This window comes from Tasmannia lanceolata, unplaced genomic scaffold, assembly GCF_043159265.1.
Source record: "Tasmannia lanceolata isolate RefF3 unplaced genomic scaffold, GAP_Taslan_0.1 ptg000025l, whole genome shotgun sequence".
NCBI classification, from domain to species: Eukaryota; Viridiplantae; Streptophyta; class Magnoliopsida; order Canellales; family Winteraceae; genus Tasmannia; species Tasmannia lanceolata.
Window position 1 is genome coordinate 5,270,488 of NW_027518702.1, and position 17,237 is coordinate 5,287,724.

At 38.4% G+C, this 17,237-nt stretch overlaps 1 protein-coding gene and 1 pseudogene across 3 annotated transcripts; both read left to right on the top strand.

Moving 5' to 3' along the window:
• Positions 1 to 437: 437 nt before the first annotated feature.
• On the top strand, positions 438 to 16,669 carry LOC143857707 (cytochrome P450 CYP82D47-like). 2 transcript variants are annotated; one of them, XM_077368156.1, is made up of 5 exons: positions 438 to 557; positions 1,823 to 2,038; positions 12,173 to 12,880; positions 13,789 to 14,119; positions 15,900 to 16,669. In XM_077368156.1, exons 3-5 carry the CDS (start codon positions 12,276 to 12,278, stop codon positions 16,521 to 16,523), a joined length of 1,560 nt encoding a protein of 519 aa, XP_077224271.1. In that variant the 5' UTR covers positions 438 to 557; positions 1,823 to 2,038; positions 12,173 to 12,275; the 3' UTR covers positions 16,524 to 16,669. The 2 variants fall into 2 exon arrangements, with proteins under 2 accessions (XP_077224271.1, XP_077224270.1); XM_077368155.1 differs by lacking the exon at positions 438 to 557 and having other exon boundaries at positions 1,790 to 2,038.
• On the top strand, positions 2,048 to 5,999 carry LOC143857708 (xanthotoxin 5-hydroxylase CYP82C4 pseudogene; annotated as a pseudogene). The gene is made up of 3 exons (XR_013238739.1): positions 2,048 to 2,520; positions 2,821 to 3,156; positions 5,311 to 5,999. The product of XR_013238739.1 is annotated as a xanthotoxin 5-hydroxylase CYP82C4 pseudogene (transcript).
• Positions 16,670 to 17,237: the final 568 nt, after the last annotated feature.

A 17,237-nucleotide genomic window follows, 5' to 3' on the forward strand; every position in this document is an offset into this window, starting at 1 on the left:
TTAAAATAGCTGAGATACGGTTGAGCGGATAAGGCCTGACGTATTGCAATTCGACAAAAACTGTGTATAGAGATGAAATCCGCAGTCCTTTCTTTCATCATCTTGAAATTATTTGGCTCAGGACTGGACAATTGGCTTAAGTACTCTGTATCAATCTAATAATATAAGGGATCTGCTACGGATTTTCGCAGAAAGGCTTCTTTTGGAGCTGGCTGTTGCATGAGAGAGCAGCAGCTACCTCGGATGTGTTACATGAATAAGACAAAATTAATCTGCCGACAAATCAGCTGAAAAGTGAGCATGTGTAGCTGCTCTGTCAGGCAACAGCCAGCCACAAAATGCCTTTCAGAGAGAGTCCCTAACAAATCCCATAATATAATATCTATGACATTTATACCTTGCTACCGTTTACACCCAAATTTTGAATATGAAATTGGGCGTAAGCAGTAGCAAGGTAATCATCCTTAAACTAGGAATATGTGAGAGTTTGAAGTTGAAGTGGATGGTTCTTGCAAATTCCCTCTCAATGAACGTGGGATAGTGGCGAGCAATTACAGGTGAAAAGCTATAAAAAGAAACGATTGCCCAACATCAAACGTGTCTTAGCATTTATCAATTACAGGGGTGTTCATTATTCAGTTATAATCGAACTGAATTGGTTTGGTCTGTTCGGTTCAGTTTTTTTTCTTTTCGGTTCGGTTCTGGTCTCTTTTTTGAAAATTCGGTAATTCGGGTTCTCTTATCTTAAAAAAAAATTTGGTTAACCAAATAACCTAAATTATGGAAAAAACCATTATTTTTTCAAAAAAAAAAGTGTTATATGAGCACTCCGTAGGATGATCGAAACCATCCATTTGATTGATCACAACTTAATTAGGCTGTGCTAAAAAAATCATTTCGATAGGATGATCCTAGCTAGGGGTGAGCATTATTCGGTTAAAACCGAATAACCGAACCGAACCGAACCGAATTGGCTGATTCGGTTCGGTTTTTTTCTTTTCGGTTCGGTTTCGGTTTTTTTTTTCGGAAATTCGGTTATTCGGTTTCGGTTTCGGTTTTATAAAAAAAAAATTCGGTTAACCGAATTAACCGAAATAATGGATGAAAACCATTTTTTCCCCAAAAAAAGTGCTATATGTGTACTCCGTAGGATGATCAAAACCGTCAATTTGATTGATCACAACTTAATTAGGTTATGCTCAAAAAATCATTTCGATCGGATGATCCTAGCCCTCCGATCCAAACCGAGATTTTGATTTTTTTCCCTCTTTTCTCCCACAATTCGGTTATTCGGTTATAACCGAATAACCGAATAAAATTTCGGTTCGGTTTCGGTTCGGTTTTTGGCAAATTTCGGTTCGGTTTCGGTTACCGAAATTTGGAACCGAAATTATTTCGGTTTCCAAATTTCGGTCTATTCGGTTCGGTTTTAACCGAATAACCACCCCTAATCCTAGCCCTCCGATCCAAACTGAAATATTTTTTTTTCCTTTTTTTCTCCAACTATTCGGCTATTCGGTTATAACCGAATTTTTAATCGGTTTCGGTTATCAAATTTCGGTCTATTCGGTTCGGTTATAACCAAACGAACACCCCTAGTGACTTAGACCCTACAACCATATACGTATTCTACTGCCTTTCTACTCATACGAGTCTTACAACTAAGTATAATACTCCTTTCTACATTCAAAGCCACTATGGCAGCAAACTAACAATTATTAGCTAATGATTTGCTTATTTATTGACTAATCCCGAGCATAATCTGTCATCCACATGGGTTTTTGCCTCACTCTGTTTTCCTTGCTTTGAATCTTGAACTCAGGTTGGTTCTCTGCATCAGCCTCAGGGATTAAATCAGACTCCAAGGTCTCATCGGAGTCTCTATCATGATCATATCGTGATGAAATTTGGGTCGCAACTAGTTATGATTGGACTCTTGAAACTATTGATTTGGAACTTTGTGGGCTTATTATTCTTTATGAAAAATATGATCGTGTAGTCCATACATTCATATGAGGTCTCAATCGTTCACACTCGGGTGAGATGAAGGATTATCGGTCACCTTCATCTCCTACGTGGTACAAAGCCTTCCTTCCGAATACTTGCAGAGATGGCCGATAATTCCGGTCCCGCCTTCACTATCCGACTCGGTATGGAACGTGCAGTAGTCATAAACACTCGGGAACTTGCAAAGGAGTGCTTTACTACCAACGACAAGGTCCTCGCCTCTCGCCCTCGAAGTGCCGCTGGAAAATACATGGGTTATGACTTTGCCATGATCGGGTTCGCACCTTACGGACCATATTGGCGAGAGTTACGAAAGATCGCCATGCTCGAGTTCTTGTCAAATAGAAAGGTCGAGGCTCTCATGTCTGTTCGGACCATGGAGGTAGACCTCTGCATAAAAGATTTGTATGGGTTATGGGATCAAAACCCTGGGCTACCTGTTAAGGTTGAGGTGAAGCAAAAGTTTGAGGACTTCACTTTCAATGCGCTTGTTATGATGATTGCGAGGAAGAGGTATTGTGAGGCAACCAATTAGTACAAAAGATTAAGATGTTAGAGTTGGTGTTATTTGTGATTTATACTTCAACACACCCTCTCCTGTGTGGCCCTGTTTTTTGGGTTGACTACATACGTGGATTTTTTATACGGAATTGTGGTGTTTTGAACCCGGGACCCGCCGTGAGGCAAAGGCACTGATACCATGTGAAAACAAGCAATTACTCGAAAAGCTTAAGCCCTTAAAGTTCATGTTATTTAATCATATATAGCTCAAAAGGAAGAGTTGATGTTATTTAATCACTTATACTTAAACAGGTATTTTGGGAAGAGTATTGGGTCTGATGAGGGCGAGGCGAGGCGAGGCGGTTTCAACATGGAATACGTAGCTTGTTTGATCTTTGTGGGGTTTTCGATTTATCGGATTTGCTTCCTCTTATGAAGTGGATTGATATTCAGGGGGTGAAGAAAGCCATGAAGAGGACCGCAGAAAGCTTAGATTCTATACTTGTGGGTTGGATAGAGGAGCATCGTTGGAGGAGAAAATCCGAGGATAACAGCGGGAATGATTTCATTGATATGATGCTGTCAATCCTGGAAAATGTTCAACTCCCTGGTTATGACACTGATACAATCATCAAGGCAACCTCCCTGGTACGTGCATTAAATTTCCATTTCTAGGACTTTATAGAGGTTTTTTAAGTGGACTTATATTAGGAGATACCAAGTAAAGAGAACACTTCTGTTTGAGGGGTATGTTACCAAATTCAATTTCAAATTTTCAGATGACAAACTGGGGGAACTGATCTGATGGACCATCATCGGGCAAGATTGAGTTGTTCGAAAATTAAAGGCTAAAAGACATCTTAGGTTCTGATTTTTTTTTTTATTATTTATACTATTTAGAGAGAATTAGGAAATGGTATAATTACGGTCGGGCGGGTTTTGGGTTAATGCCTCGGGTACCCTGACCCGGCACGACCCAGAGTTTTCTATTATAGAATTGAACCATTTGTGCATGTTTCTTTTGCTAATGTTTTCTATTATCTTGGATTGATGTTTCTTTAGATTATTATTATTAATTGTCTCCGTTGCCTGTCATGTTGTTGAATTCATATTGTCTTATTTTGTTCCCTTTCTCTGTTTATTGATTATTTTGTTCCGTATGATAAGTTGTTGCTTTATTTTTGGCACTCTTAACAGATATTTGCACTAGGGTCAATTAGGGCCAACCCAGCCCTGCCCAGCCCGGCCCTGCCCAATCAGGGCCAATCAGGGCGGGCCAGGGCCAGCACAATACCCTGTAGGGCGGGTAATGGGTTGAGGTTTTCCGGCCCTGACTCAGGGTCAGGGCGGGTCAGGGCCGAGATAATGGGATCCAGGGTTGGGCTAGGGTTTTGAAAAACCCGACCCAACCCGACCCTATTGCAGCCCTAAATTACTCCAAGAGCTTTTAGAGTTGGAGGACAATAGGCCTCACTTGTGATAGCCAACAATAATCATGGGAACGATCGCCGTGGTAGTAAATAACTGGACAATGATTTCTTTCCTTATTTTTTTAAAAAAAAGATGACTATTGAAATGGTTGCTCTTATTTTAAAATAAAAAACAAAGGAGAGGTACTTGCAAAAAATGACCTTTAGCATCGGTTGTACTATGAGACATGTACAAGATGTCAAGACAAACGGCACGTTTGGCTGGAATTTGTTTTCATGATAAATTGGACATCGTCAAGTGTGAAGACCCTGAAAATCAGGAAACAAGGTCCCGGAAACATTTGTTTCTATGATGAGAAGTTGATAAAAACCTGAAAACAAAAAACTCTGCTAAAAACGGGATCAACATTTTCTGGGTTGTTAGCAACTTGTCATCACGGAGAAGGCCGTTTCTGGGATTTGGTTTCCTGATTTTCAGGGACTTCACACTTGAAGATGCCCGATTTATCATGAAAACAAATTCCTCGCAGCCAAACGTGCCCAAAAGAGTTAAATTTTCAAAACAATAGAGTAATTAAGATACCCTCCATTCTAGGTGTAAATTTTTAAAACAATACCTAGAAATCTTTAGCGTCAACCTGGACCCTGCCGGGATAATATGGCATCAGAGGAAAGTCCAGCCCACAAAAGGTCATCTATCAACCAAACTTTCCTTTGATGCCATAATTATCCAGGCGAAGAGACCTTGGTCGGTTTTTGTCTCGTGCAGCGGCCCATGGCAACCTTTAGTTGTGGTAGAATTTATTTGAAGATTCGAACCTTAAACAATGGTTATTTGTTAATTGGGGAAATTGTTTGTGCGCTCGAGGAGCGCATATAAGTAATGCGCGCACAAACAGTTTCCTCTTGTTAATTTTCCCTTTTTTGCATTTAAAAAGACTTCCTATGTCTCTAATATACCTTTTTTAAAAATTTCTCCTTCTCTCTTTATCTCATCTTCTTCTCTTTCTCTATATATGAAAGGATTCCTAAGATGTATAATCACTTCTATATGGGTGAGATAAATTTTTGGGGCACGAATTTTTTATTCTGAGTTTTCTACTCAAGAAGAGATGTGGGTTTGTGTTTTTTGGGCATATAAGGAAAGCTTGTACCATCTTTTTTCTTGGGAGAGAGGCTAAGGATTGAATTTAGAAGATTGTCATCTCACTCAAGGATGTAGCTATTAAGTGGAACTACTTGAGTACTTGTGTTATCTTGTTTGATCTTTGTATGTGTGTTGCTTTCTTGTTTAGCTTGCTGTGTCATTCCATTAAGTGGAACTACTTACGTACTTTTGACCCACTAAATGTTGTGTTATTCCATTTTATAGGCACTAATCCTTGCCGGCACAGATACCACATCAGTCACCTTGACGTGGGTCCTCTCTTTATTACTAAACAATCCCCGCGTATTAAAGAAGGCCCAAGATGAGTTGGACATCCATGTCGGCAAGGACAGACAAGTGGACGAATCTGATATCAAGAAACTAGTGTACCTCCAAGCCATTGTCAAGGAAACAATGCGCCTTTACCCCGCTGCTCCCCTTGCAATACCACATCTAGCTATGGAAGACTGTGATGTTGGTGGGATCCATATCCCAGCAGGGACCCATGTGTTGGTGAACATTTGGAAGTTGCAGAGGGATCCACGTGTGTGGTCCGATCCGAATGAGTTCCAATATGAATTCATCCCTTTTGGTACAGGTAGAAGGGCATGCCCTGGGACATCTTTTGCCCTGCATGTAATGCACTTGATGCTTGCTCGTTTTCTTCAGTCGTTCGATCTAGAGACTCCATCAGGGATGACCGTTGACATGACCGAGGGTTCAGGACTAACTATTCTTAAAGCAACTCCATTAGAAGTCCTCTTTACACCACGCCACACTTCTAATCTATATGATTAAGTGAATAATTGTATTTAAGTTAGTAAATGTAGGTTGCAGAATTCTGAAGTCAATGTTACCAAAGCTTTTCAAATTCTGAAGTGAATGTTTGGCTCAAATAAGAAAGCTTATCATGATGCATAGTGTGAACAGTTTAGAACATGCATGATAAGTGTTCGTAACACTTAGGAAATGAGATAGGCAGCATAAATCCAATCCTATGAAGATGATTTTTAGAAAGATATGCAGGATTAGGCTCATATTAAAAATTCTTATCAATGAAGTAGAGACAATCATTTAAGATCAAACATGATAAGCCAAACACAAACAAGTACTTATCGTAGATATAATAAACTCATGAGGAATCATATGATAAGTTCAACAAGAAGACAGATTTCACATTAAGATGTATTATGTACCCTTAAGGGCATAATAGTCATATGCATGTTCTCTTTATATATATATATATATATATATATATATATATAGCAAAAAAACCCCGTGCGATGCACGAGCCGACAAAGAATTGTATAGACCACAAGATAGGTTGATCTAAACCGTCCATGTGATGGAACACAACATAAATAGGTTGTGCCCCAAAAATCATTTCCATAGGCTGATCCTAGCCGTCCAATCTATAGGGGTTTCCATAATTCCTCTTCAATCGGATGGTTAAGATCACCCTATAGATTTTTTATTAAAAAAGCATAAAGGAGGGGGGTAAGATTGAAATTATGTGGCTTTAGGGTGCCTTTGTTAAAAAGCATAAAGGAGGGGGTAGGATTGAAAATATGTGGGTTGAATGGGTGCATTTGTTTAAAAAAGTCAAAAAAAGTTATGTGTAATTCTCATAGAATTTTAAAAAAATTCAAAAAAATCTCTTATTTTCTCTTCTACCATATAGTACTACTAGTAAAAAACCCCGTGCAATGCACGGGCCAACAAAGAACTGTACGGACCACGTTATAGGTTGATCCAAACCGTCCATTTGATGGAACACAACATAAATAGGTTATGCCCCAAAAATCATTTCCATAAGTTGATCCTAACACTCCAATCTATAGAGGTTTCCATAATTCCTCTTAAATCGGATAGTTTAGATCACCTATAGATTTTTTATTAAAAAATCATAAAGGATACGGACCACGTCATAGGTTGATCCAAACCGTCCATGTGATGGAACACAACATAAATAGGTTGTGCCCCAAAAATCATTTCCATAGGCTGATCCTAGCCCTCCAATCTATAGAGGTTTCCATAATTCCTCTTAAATCAGATGGTTAAGATCACCCTATAGATTTTTTATTAAAAAACCATAAAGGAGGGGGGTAAGATTGAAATTATGTGGCTTTAATGGGTGCCTTTGTTAAAAAGCATAAAGGAGAGGGTATGATTGAAAATATGTGGGTTGAATGGGTGCATTTGTTAAAAAAAGTCAAGAAAAGTGATGTGTAATTCTCATAGAATTTTCAAAAAATTCAAAAAATTCTCTTCTTTTCTCTTTTGCTATCTAATTTGAAAATCACATGAGAATTACACATCACATTTTTTGACTTTTTTGAACAAATGCACCCATTCAACTCATATAATTTCAATCCTACCCCCTCCTTTATGCTTTTAACAAAGTCACCCATTAAATCATATAATTTCAATCCTACCCCCTCCTTTATGCTTTTAACAAAGGCACCCATTAAATCATATAATTTCAATCTTACCCCCCTCCTTTATGATTTTTTAATTAAAAATCTATAGGGTGATATTAACCATCCGATTTAAGAGGAATTATGGAAATATCTATAGATTGGAGGGCTAGGATCAGCCTATGGAAATGATATTTAGGGCATAACCTATTTATGTTGTGTTCCATCACGTGGATGGTTTGGATCAACCTATGACGTGGTCCGTACATGTTTTTTGTCGGCCCAAGCATCGTACGGGTTTTTTACTAGTTTTATATAAGGGAGATTGTGGATGAGGTTCAAATTTTCAACGGAGCGTTGGATATTCGGAAACAGTCCAGCATTCACACCAAGCACAATTTTGAAAGCGACGAGAAAAGTCAAAGAAAAAGAAACACACGTTTTACTTTGACTATTCAAATTATCTTTTTTCTGGCAATGGCTTTGTCACATACAGAAATGTGAAGAGATAGGGCCGATCCTGTCTGGCTTATGCTTCTTCTTCTTTATGAACTTCCAAAATTGCCCTCGATTCCGAAAAGTAGTTTTTAATTACAGTTAAGTTATTTCTAAACTGCTTTAGTTTTTTAATTACAGTTTAGTTGCTTCTAAACTTCAGATCTCCCTTGGATTTTAGATTGAATTCTGTCTTGATTTTCAAATCTATGTATATATATTCTTTGAATTCACCTTCAAGTTATTTTCATCAATTCATCTTAGGAATTGTTGAAGTATAAATGATCACATAGCACAGACTCTAACAGCTTAAGATTTTGGAGTAATTGGTTATTTTACATGGTATCCAACCCACAAGAGAAGTCACGTGTCATAAGTATGGCCACACATGAGGGGGAGTGTTGAAGCATAAACGATTATATAGCGCCAACTCTAAGGTATTATTAACTATGACAAACAAAGAATGTATGGTAAAAGAGTTGTCACTATGAATATTATATTATAAAATGAGTATCACCTCTACGAGTTAGTAGATGCTTGTGTGGGTAGTTGTCAGGGAATGTGATTGAACATGCCATAGAGGATGTGATGACACTACTAGATCAATAGACAAAAGTGTATGGGAAGGATATGGAGAGTGTTATTGGTAGTGTTGGGAAAGTTGCCTTATTTTTTGCTTGGGTGGGAAGCCAAGAAGGCAAAAACAGAAAATAACTTTTTTAGGTTTTCGGAAACCTAGGTTATAAGAGAGGAATTTTCTCTTATGTGGGGGGTGGAAAACATAAGAGAGGGAGAGAGAAAAAGAGAAGGGAAGAGAAAGAGAGAAATAGGGAAAAGAAATTTTTTTTGAACAAATGCACCTATTCAACTCATATAATTTCAATCCTACCCCCCCTTTATGCTTTTAACAAAGGCACCCATTAGATCATATAATTTCAATCCTACCCCATCCTTTAAGCTTTTAACAAAGGCACCCATTAAAGCCATATAATTTCGATCTTACCCCCATCCTTTATGGTTTTTTTTATTAAAAAACTATAGGGTGATCTTGACCATCCAATTTAAGATAAGAGGAATTATGGAAACATCTATCGATTGGAGGGCTAGGATCGACCTATGGAAATGATTTTTGGGGAACAACCTATTTATGTTGTGTTTCATCACATTGACGGTTTGGATCAACCTATGACGTGGTCCGTACAGTTCTTTGTCGGCCCGTGCATCGCACGGGTTTTTTACTAGTATAGTATATAGCAGTAGAGAAAATAAGAGAATTTTTTGTAGAATTACACATCACTTTTTTTGACTTTTTTTAACAAAGGCACCCATTCAACACACATATTTTCAATCCTACCCCCTCCTTTATGCTTTTTAACAAAGGCACCCATTAAAGCCACATAATTTCAATCCTACCCCCCTCCTTTATGCTTTTTTAATAAAAAACCTATAGGGTGTTCTTAACCATCCGATTTAAGAGGAACAACATATTAGGGAAACCTCTATAGATTGGAGGGCTAGAATCAGCCTATGGAAATGATTTTTGGGACACAACCTATTTATGTTGTGTTCCATCACATGGACGGTTTGGATCAACCTGTGATGTGGTCCGTATAGTTCTTTGTCGGCTCGTGCAGTATATATATATATATATATATATATATATATATATATATATATATATATATATACCAAGTAAGGGGGAGTGGAGTTCACTTCTTCCTTTTCTCTCTAATCTCTTCTCCTCTCAACAAAAGTATTTCACATCTCTGGTTGTTTTTTATCAAAAAATCCATCAATTTCTGTTTCATCTCATCAGATCTGAGGCGTTAGAATAGGTTCTAGAGTCGTTTAAAAAGAGTAAAGGAAGAAGGTCGAGATCCAAAAGGATTCGAGCAGGAGGAAAGCTCAAAAACTTTCTCCGGTGAAAATTTCACCGGAATCCGATCTTCTCGTCGATCTATTATTGAGTTTTCTTAACAAGAAGGTATGCTTTTTAAACCTTGCTGCTTCAATTACTTACATTCTTTCTCATTTTAATGGTGGTTAGTTCGAATGGTTCATATATTATAGATTTGTCTTGGACTTTTATTTTCATTTTTAACAGAAATTTGTTGGTTTCATTTGTCGTGTGAGTAAATCAATTTATCCTCTGGACTATCAGTTTGTTGCAATCTGTGACTCTCGATACTAGTAGAGATCCTAGCTGCTTTGATAAATTTGGAAAAGGAAATTATGATGTGCTGAAACCGATGATTTGAGGAAGACAAGTTTGTAGGGATGCTAATTTGTTTTAATTGTGTAGTTCTGTTGTTTTGATAAAATGATACTTGATCATTTTTGTGTTATGATTTTTACTTGTTGAATGGCTACTTATATTTCAAATCAATAAAGAATTCATGAGAGATCTGCTATTATGCTTAGAGTATCACTGTTTGACCCCACTATCATTTTCATTCTTTGGAAAACTCCTTTAGAGGTCATAGCAGTTCATAACTTGAGTGTCATTGTGTTTTCAATCTCTAGATGGAGAGTAAATTAGAGAGTATGCTTTATATGGAGCTATATGCCTTGTGCTTATCACTGAAATCTAATATTCACTTAGACAAATGTATTTTTTTTAGAACCTCTTGGTACATAAGTTGCATTATTTCCACAAAAGAATATCATATTATGGTTAGAATGTGATGGTAGAGACATTTTCTTCTTTAGATGCTAAACAATGATCACTACAAGAAAACAACCAATTAGTGACGTTCTGTTTCCGCCGTTACAAAAGAGTGTCGCTAATAGTCAATAAACACCGACGTTTTTATAAAGAACGATTGTGAATGGTTATTCCCGCGCCACTAACTTCTCCCGCCCAAAAAATCCTCCTTAAGTATTGACCGACGTTTTAAGAACGTCACTAAACATGTTTATATACCTCCGTTTTATAGTTAAAACGTAGCTAATTAATGGGTTAAATAAGGCTAGGATTTAGCGACATTCACGAGGGTCCGTGATTATAATAATCTCCGGTGTTATTTTTAAAACGTCGGTGTGTGGGTTTCTTAATCGTCAAAAATCATGTCGACTTCCTCGCGTAGAAAAAAGCTATAAATGGAATAGCTCTCTAAAAACCCTCGACCAAAAAAACCCTCGACAAAAAAAAAATCGCCTCTGTCCTAAAAATCCGATATGAAAGAGCTCTAAAACCCAATTTCTTCCCTAAAATTTTGGGTTTTGCTTAGTTTCTACACCTAGAACGTTGAGGTTTGCTGCCATAGACCAGAAAGGAGCCCTAAATTCTCCGTTTTTGTTCAGAACGGAGGAAGAAGAGGAAGAAGTAGAAGGAGAAGGAAAAAAGGTAGGTTTTTATTTAGATTCTGCTATTTTATTTTGGTTAACCGAATAACCGAAATTATGGATAAAACCATTATTTTTTCAAAAAAAAAGTGCTATATGGGCACTCCGTAGGATGATCAAAACCATTCATTTGATTGATCACAGCTTAATTAGGTTGTGCTCAAAAAATCATTTCGATAGGATGATCCTAGCCCTCTAATCCAAACCGAAATATTGTTTTTTTTCCTCTTTTTCTCCGAATAACCGAATTTTTAATCGGTTTCGGTTATCGAAATTTGATAACCGAAATTATTTCGGTTATCAAATTTCGGTCTATTCGGTTCGGTTATAACCAAACGAACACCCCTAGTGACTCAAACCCTATAACCATAAACGTATTCTACTGCCTTTCTACTGATACGAGTCTTACAAGTCAGTATAATACTCCTTTCTACATTCAAAGCCACTATGGCAGCAAACTAACAATTATTAGCAAATGGTTTGCTTATTAATTGACTAATCCCGAACATAATCTGTCATCCACATGGGTTTTTGCCTCACTCTGTTTTCCTTGCTTTGAATCTTGAACTCAGGTTGGTTCTCTGCATCAGCCTCAGGATTAAAACACACTCCAAGGTCTCATTGGAGTCTCTATCATGGTCATATCGTGATGAAATTTGGGTCGCCAGCTACTTATGATGGGAGTCATGAAACGATTGATTTGGAACTTTGTCGGCTAATTATTCTTGTTGAAAAAATATGATCGTGTAGTCCAGACATTCATATGAGGTCTCAATCGTTCACACATAGGCCAATTTTAGCATCCCACTATATGATCTCTAAAGACTGAGGTGAGAAGTTGCCTTTAAGCTTGTTACTTCCTTCTTGGGCATCCCAAACCCGGGACTCAAATACAAGCCTTTCATTCAAATTTCTCCATTCCCTAAATCAGCCATGGATTTTAACCTCCAATTAGAGGCTATTGCAGGCCTTCTTGCCTTGCTCTTCTTCTACAATATATGGATAGCCAAGACCACGGGTAAAAAAAATAAATTCAAGCAGGCACCGGAACCCGCCGGAGGCCTGCCGATTATCGGTCACCTTCATCTCCTACGTGGTACAAAGCCTTCCTTCCGAATACTTGCAGAGATGGCCGATAATTCCGGTCCCGCCTTCACTATCCGACTCGGTATGGAACGTGCAGTAGTCATAAACACTTGGGAACTTGCAAAGGAGTGCTTTACTACCAACGACAAGGTCCTCGCCTCTCGCCCTCGAAGTGCCGCTGGAAAATACATGGGTTATGACTTCGCCATGATGGGGTTCGCACCTTACGGACCATATTGGCGAGAGTTACGAAAGATCGCCACGCTCAAGCTCTTGTCAAATAGAAAGGTCGAGGCTCTCATGCCTGTTCGGACCATGGAGGTAGACCTCTGCATAAAAGATTTGTATGGGTTATGGGATCAAAACCCTGGGCTACCTGTTAAGGTTGAGATGAAGCAAAAGTTTGAGGACTTAACCTTCAATGGGCTTGTTATGGTGATCGCAGGGAAGAGGTATTGTGAAACAACCAATTAGTACAAAAGATTAAGATGTTAGAGTTGGTGTTATTTATGATTTATACTTCAACACACCCTCTCGTGCTAAAATCAGTTGTTTTATTATGATTGTCGGGATATGCTTCATTTATCAGGTGGGCCCACTTGTTTGGAGGGACCAACTGTGTGGGTTGTAGGAGCTGCAGTACAAAATTCACACACATGTCGATCAATTCTAATCCTTATTCATTTTTTTTGTTTTGGGAAATGATAAACGCGCCCCTTTTCATCACTAGGAACACCCACGATGGTGTATCAATGACTACAGATGGCTGATGTACTTCATGTCAGAAGGATTCAACGGATTTGATTGCCACGTAAACTGCAATTGGATGTCCCATGTGATAAAAAGGGGCGCATCTATCATCTCCCCCTTTTTTTGGTAAATAAGAAAGTTATAACTAGAAAAGGAAGGTGTTCCATCTCAAGTTCTCAAAAAGTTACTTCTGAATAAATTAAGAGAGACATTTTAGTGTTTTACCCATGAATTTGCTTAATTCTTAGCTGTCTAATTGAGGCCAAGATTGTTACATGGGTGTGATTCATGTAACAAGATATATTCTCGGAAAGGCCCACTATATGAACAGTCTAGATCATCTAAACGTCTGGTGATTTGCTAGGAGTTTATTTCCAACTTCAAATACCTATGATTCCACCAAGTAGATATGGTGGTTCCTAGCAAAGAGATATGGTGGCCCTCTTTTCTGGGTTGACAACATACGTGGATTTTTTATATGGAATTGTTTTTTCTGAACCCAGGACATGCCGTGCGGAAAACAAGCAATTATTGTTAAAGTTCATGTTATTTAATCATATATAGCTCAAAAGGAAGAGTTGATGTTATTTAATCACTTATACTTAAACAGGTATTTTGGGAAGAGTATTGGGTCTGATGAGAGCGAGGCGAGGCGGTTTCAACATGCAATGCATAGCTTGTCTTATCTTTGGGGGTTTTTTGTTTTGTCGGATTTGATTCCTTTTATGAAGTGGATTGATAATCAGGGGGTGAAGAAAGCCATGAAGAGGACCGCGGAAAGCTTAGATTCTATAGTTGTGGGCTGGATAGAGGAGCATCGTCGGAGGAGCAAATCTGAGGATAACAGCGAGCATGATTTCATTGATGCGATGCTTTCAGTCCTGGAAAATGTCCAACTTCCTGGTTATGACACTGATACAATCATCAAGGCAACTTCCCTGGTATGTGCACTAAATCACCATATCTAGGACTTTAGAGAGGGTTTTTAAGTACAATTATTTTAGGAGATACCAAGTAAAGAGAACACTTGTGTTTGAGGGGTATGTTACCAAATTCAATTTAAAAATTTCAGATGATAAACTGGGGGCACCGATCTGAGAATTAACGGCAAAAATACACCTTAGGCTCAGATTTTTTATTTGTTTTATATTATACTATTTAGACGGAAATGGTATAATTATGGTTAGGATTTGCTAGGGACCATCACAAAAGGCATTTTGCGGGCCGGCTGTTGCATGAGAGAGCAGCCACCCAGATGAATTAAATGAATAAGACAAAATCTAAAGCTATGTGGCTGCTTTAGTATGAATTAAAGAACCTTCTGGGGAAACAAGTAATTACTCCAAGAGCTTTTAGACTTGGAGGGCAATAGGCCTGAGTTGTGACGGCCAACAATAATCATGGGAACAATCGCCGTGGTAGTAAATAACTGCACAATGATTTCTTTCCTTATTTTAATAAAAAGAGATGATTATTGAATGGTTGCACTAATTTTAAAATAAAAAACAAAGGAGAGGTACTTGCAAAAATGACCTTTAGCATCGGATGTATTATGAGACATGTACAAGATGTCAAGACAAACGGCACGTTCGGCAGGAATTTGTTTTCACGATAGATCGGACATCTTCAAGTGTGAAGACCCTGAAAATCAGGAAACAAGATCCCGGAAACAGCTGTTTCTATGATGAGAAGTTGATAAAAACTGGAAACAAAAAACTCTGCTCAAAACCGGATCAACATTTTCTGGATTGTTAGCAACTTCTCATCAAGTGTGAAGACCCTGAAAATCAGGAATTTGTTTCTGGGATTTGGTTTCCTGATTTTCAGGGACTTCACACTTGAAGATGCCCGATTTATCATAAAAATAAATTCCTCGCAGCCAAACGTCCCCAAAAAGGTTAAATTTTCAAAACAATAGAATAATTAAGATACCCTCCATTCTAGGTGTAAATTTTTAAAACAGTACCTAGAAATCTTTAGCGTCAACCTGGACCCATGCCGGGATAATATGGCATCAGAGGAAAGTCCAGCCCACAAAAGGTCATCTATCAACCAAACTTTCCTTTGATGCCATAATTATCCAGGCGAAGAGACCTTGGTCGGTTTTTGTCTCTTGCAGCGGCCCATGGCGACCTTTAGTTGTGGTGGAATTTATTTGAAGATTCGACCCTTAAACAATGGTTATTTGTTAATTGGGGAAACTGTTCATGCGCTCGAGCGCATATAAGTATATGCGCTTTAGCGCACAAACAGTTTCTTCTTGTTAATTTTTCCTTTTTTGCAAGTTTAAAAAGACTTACTATGTCTCTAATATACCTTTAGTTTTTTAAAATTTCTCCATCTCTCTCTATCTCATCTTCTTCTCTTTCTGGATATGAAAGGATTCCTAAGATGTATAATCACTCTTATATGGGTGAGATAAATTTTTGGGGCACGAATTTTTTATTCTGAGTTTTCTACTCAAGAAGAGAAGTGGGTTTGTGTTTTTTGGGCATATGAGGAAAGCTTGTACCATCTTTTTTCTTGAGAGAGAGGCTAAGGATTGAATTTAGAAGATTGTCATCTCACTCAAGTATGTAGCTGTAAAGTGGAAGTACTTGAGTACTTGTGTTATCTTGTTTGATCTTTGTATGTGTGTTGCTTTCTTGTTGTGTCATTCCATTAAGTGGAACTACTTACGTACTTTTGACCCACTAAATGTTGTGTTATTCCATTTTATAGGCACTAATCCTTGCCGGCACAGATACCACATCAGTCACCATGACGTGGGTCCTCTCTTTACTACTAAACAATCCCCGCGTATTAAAGAAGGCCCAAGATGAGTTGGACATCCATGTGGGCAAGGACAGACAAGTGGAGGAATCAGATATCAAGAACCTAGTGTACCTCCAAGCCATTGTCAAGGAAACAATGCGCCTTTACCCCGCTGCTCCCCTTGCAATACCACATCTAGCTATGGAAGACTGTGATGTTGGTGGGATCCATATCCCAGCAGGGACCCATGTGTTGGTGAACATTTGGAAGTTGCAGAGGGATCCACGCGTGTGGTCCGATCCGAATGAGTTCCAACCTGAGAGATTTCTCACTAGCCACAAGGAGGTTGATGCGCGGGGCCAGCATTATGAATTCATCCCTTTTGGTACAGGTAGAAGGGCGTGCCCTGGGACATCTTTTGCCCTACATGTAATGCACTTGATGCTTGCTCGTCTTCTTCAGTCGTTCGATCTAGAGACTCCATCAGGGATGACCGTTGATATGACCGAGAGTTCAGGAGTAACTATTCCTAAAGCCACTCCATTAGAAGTCCTCTTAACACCACGCCTCACTTCTAATCTCTATGATTAAGTGAGTAATTGTATTTAAGTTAGTAAATGTAGGTTGCAGTGGCAAGTATGTGTGATGCAACATAGTTAGGTGATTATATTTCGAGTCCCATGTGTTGCTCTCTTTCTATGTAAAATATAATGAATGGACATCAATTTCTCTTGTAAGTCTTACAAAGTCTTACTCTTTAGGTTTGTTTCTTTTGCAGTAAATTTTCATGCCCCAACCCCGGCTGAATAAGCCCGAGATGTAAATTAACATAGTCACAACTTATAAAACAATCGGAATTCTGAAGTCTATGTTTGGCTCAAATAAGGAAGCTTATCATGATGCAGAGTGTGAACAGTTGAGAACACGCATGATAAGTGTTTGTAACTCATAGGAAATGAGATATGATGTGTCCTAGGATGATATATCCCAAATTTAACTTGGTTCCTTTCAGGATATAGTAGATGATCATAGCTTCGAGTGGTCTAACTGCATCGAAATTTCCAGCCATGGGGGTAATGTTGTTTGCCACAATCTTGTGGAGGAGACATGCTTCATTTTTCATGGTGCTAGCTTGGACAATAGTCTTTCCATCCGAGGGTGTGATGTGGACTAAAATGGCCTCGGAGTTTGGGCACCACCCTTAGTTTAGTTAGTTGCCATTTATTTTCGTTAGTAAGGCTGTTTTAAGGGTAATAGGGTGGTTAGAATGACAGGTTAGTATGGTAATAAGAGAGATGAGGCTTC

Bases quoted from the DNA above. Each gene is read 5' to 3' on its own strand.
- LOC143857707 (XM_077368156.1), top strand. From the start codon at position 12,276: ATGGATTTTAACCTCCAATTAGAGGCTATTGCAGGCCTTCTTGCCTTG. The intron at 12,881-13,788 runs GTATTGTGAAAC...ATACTTAAACAG, and splicing joins ATGGTGATCGCAGGGAAGAG to GTATTTTGGGAAGAGTATTG. The intron at 14,120-15,899 runs GTATGTGCACTA...TCCATTTTATAG, and splicing joins TCATCAAGGCAACTTCCCTG to GCACTAATCCTTGCCGGCAC.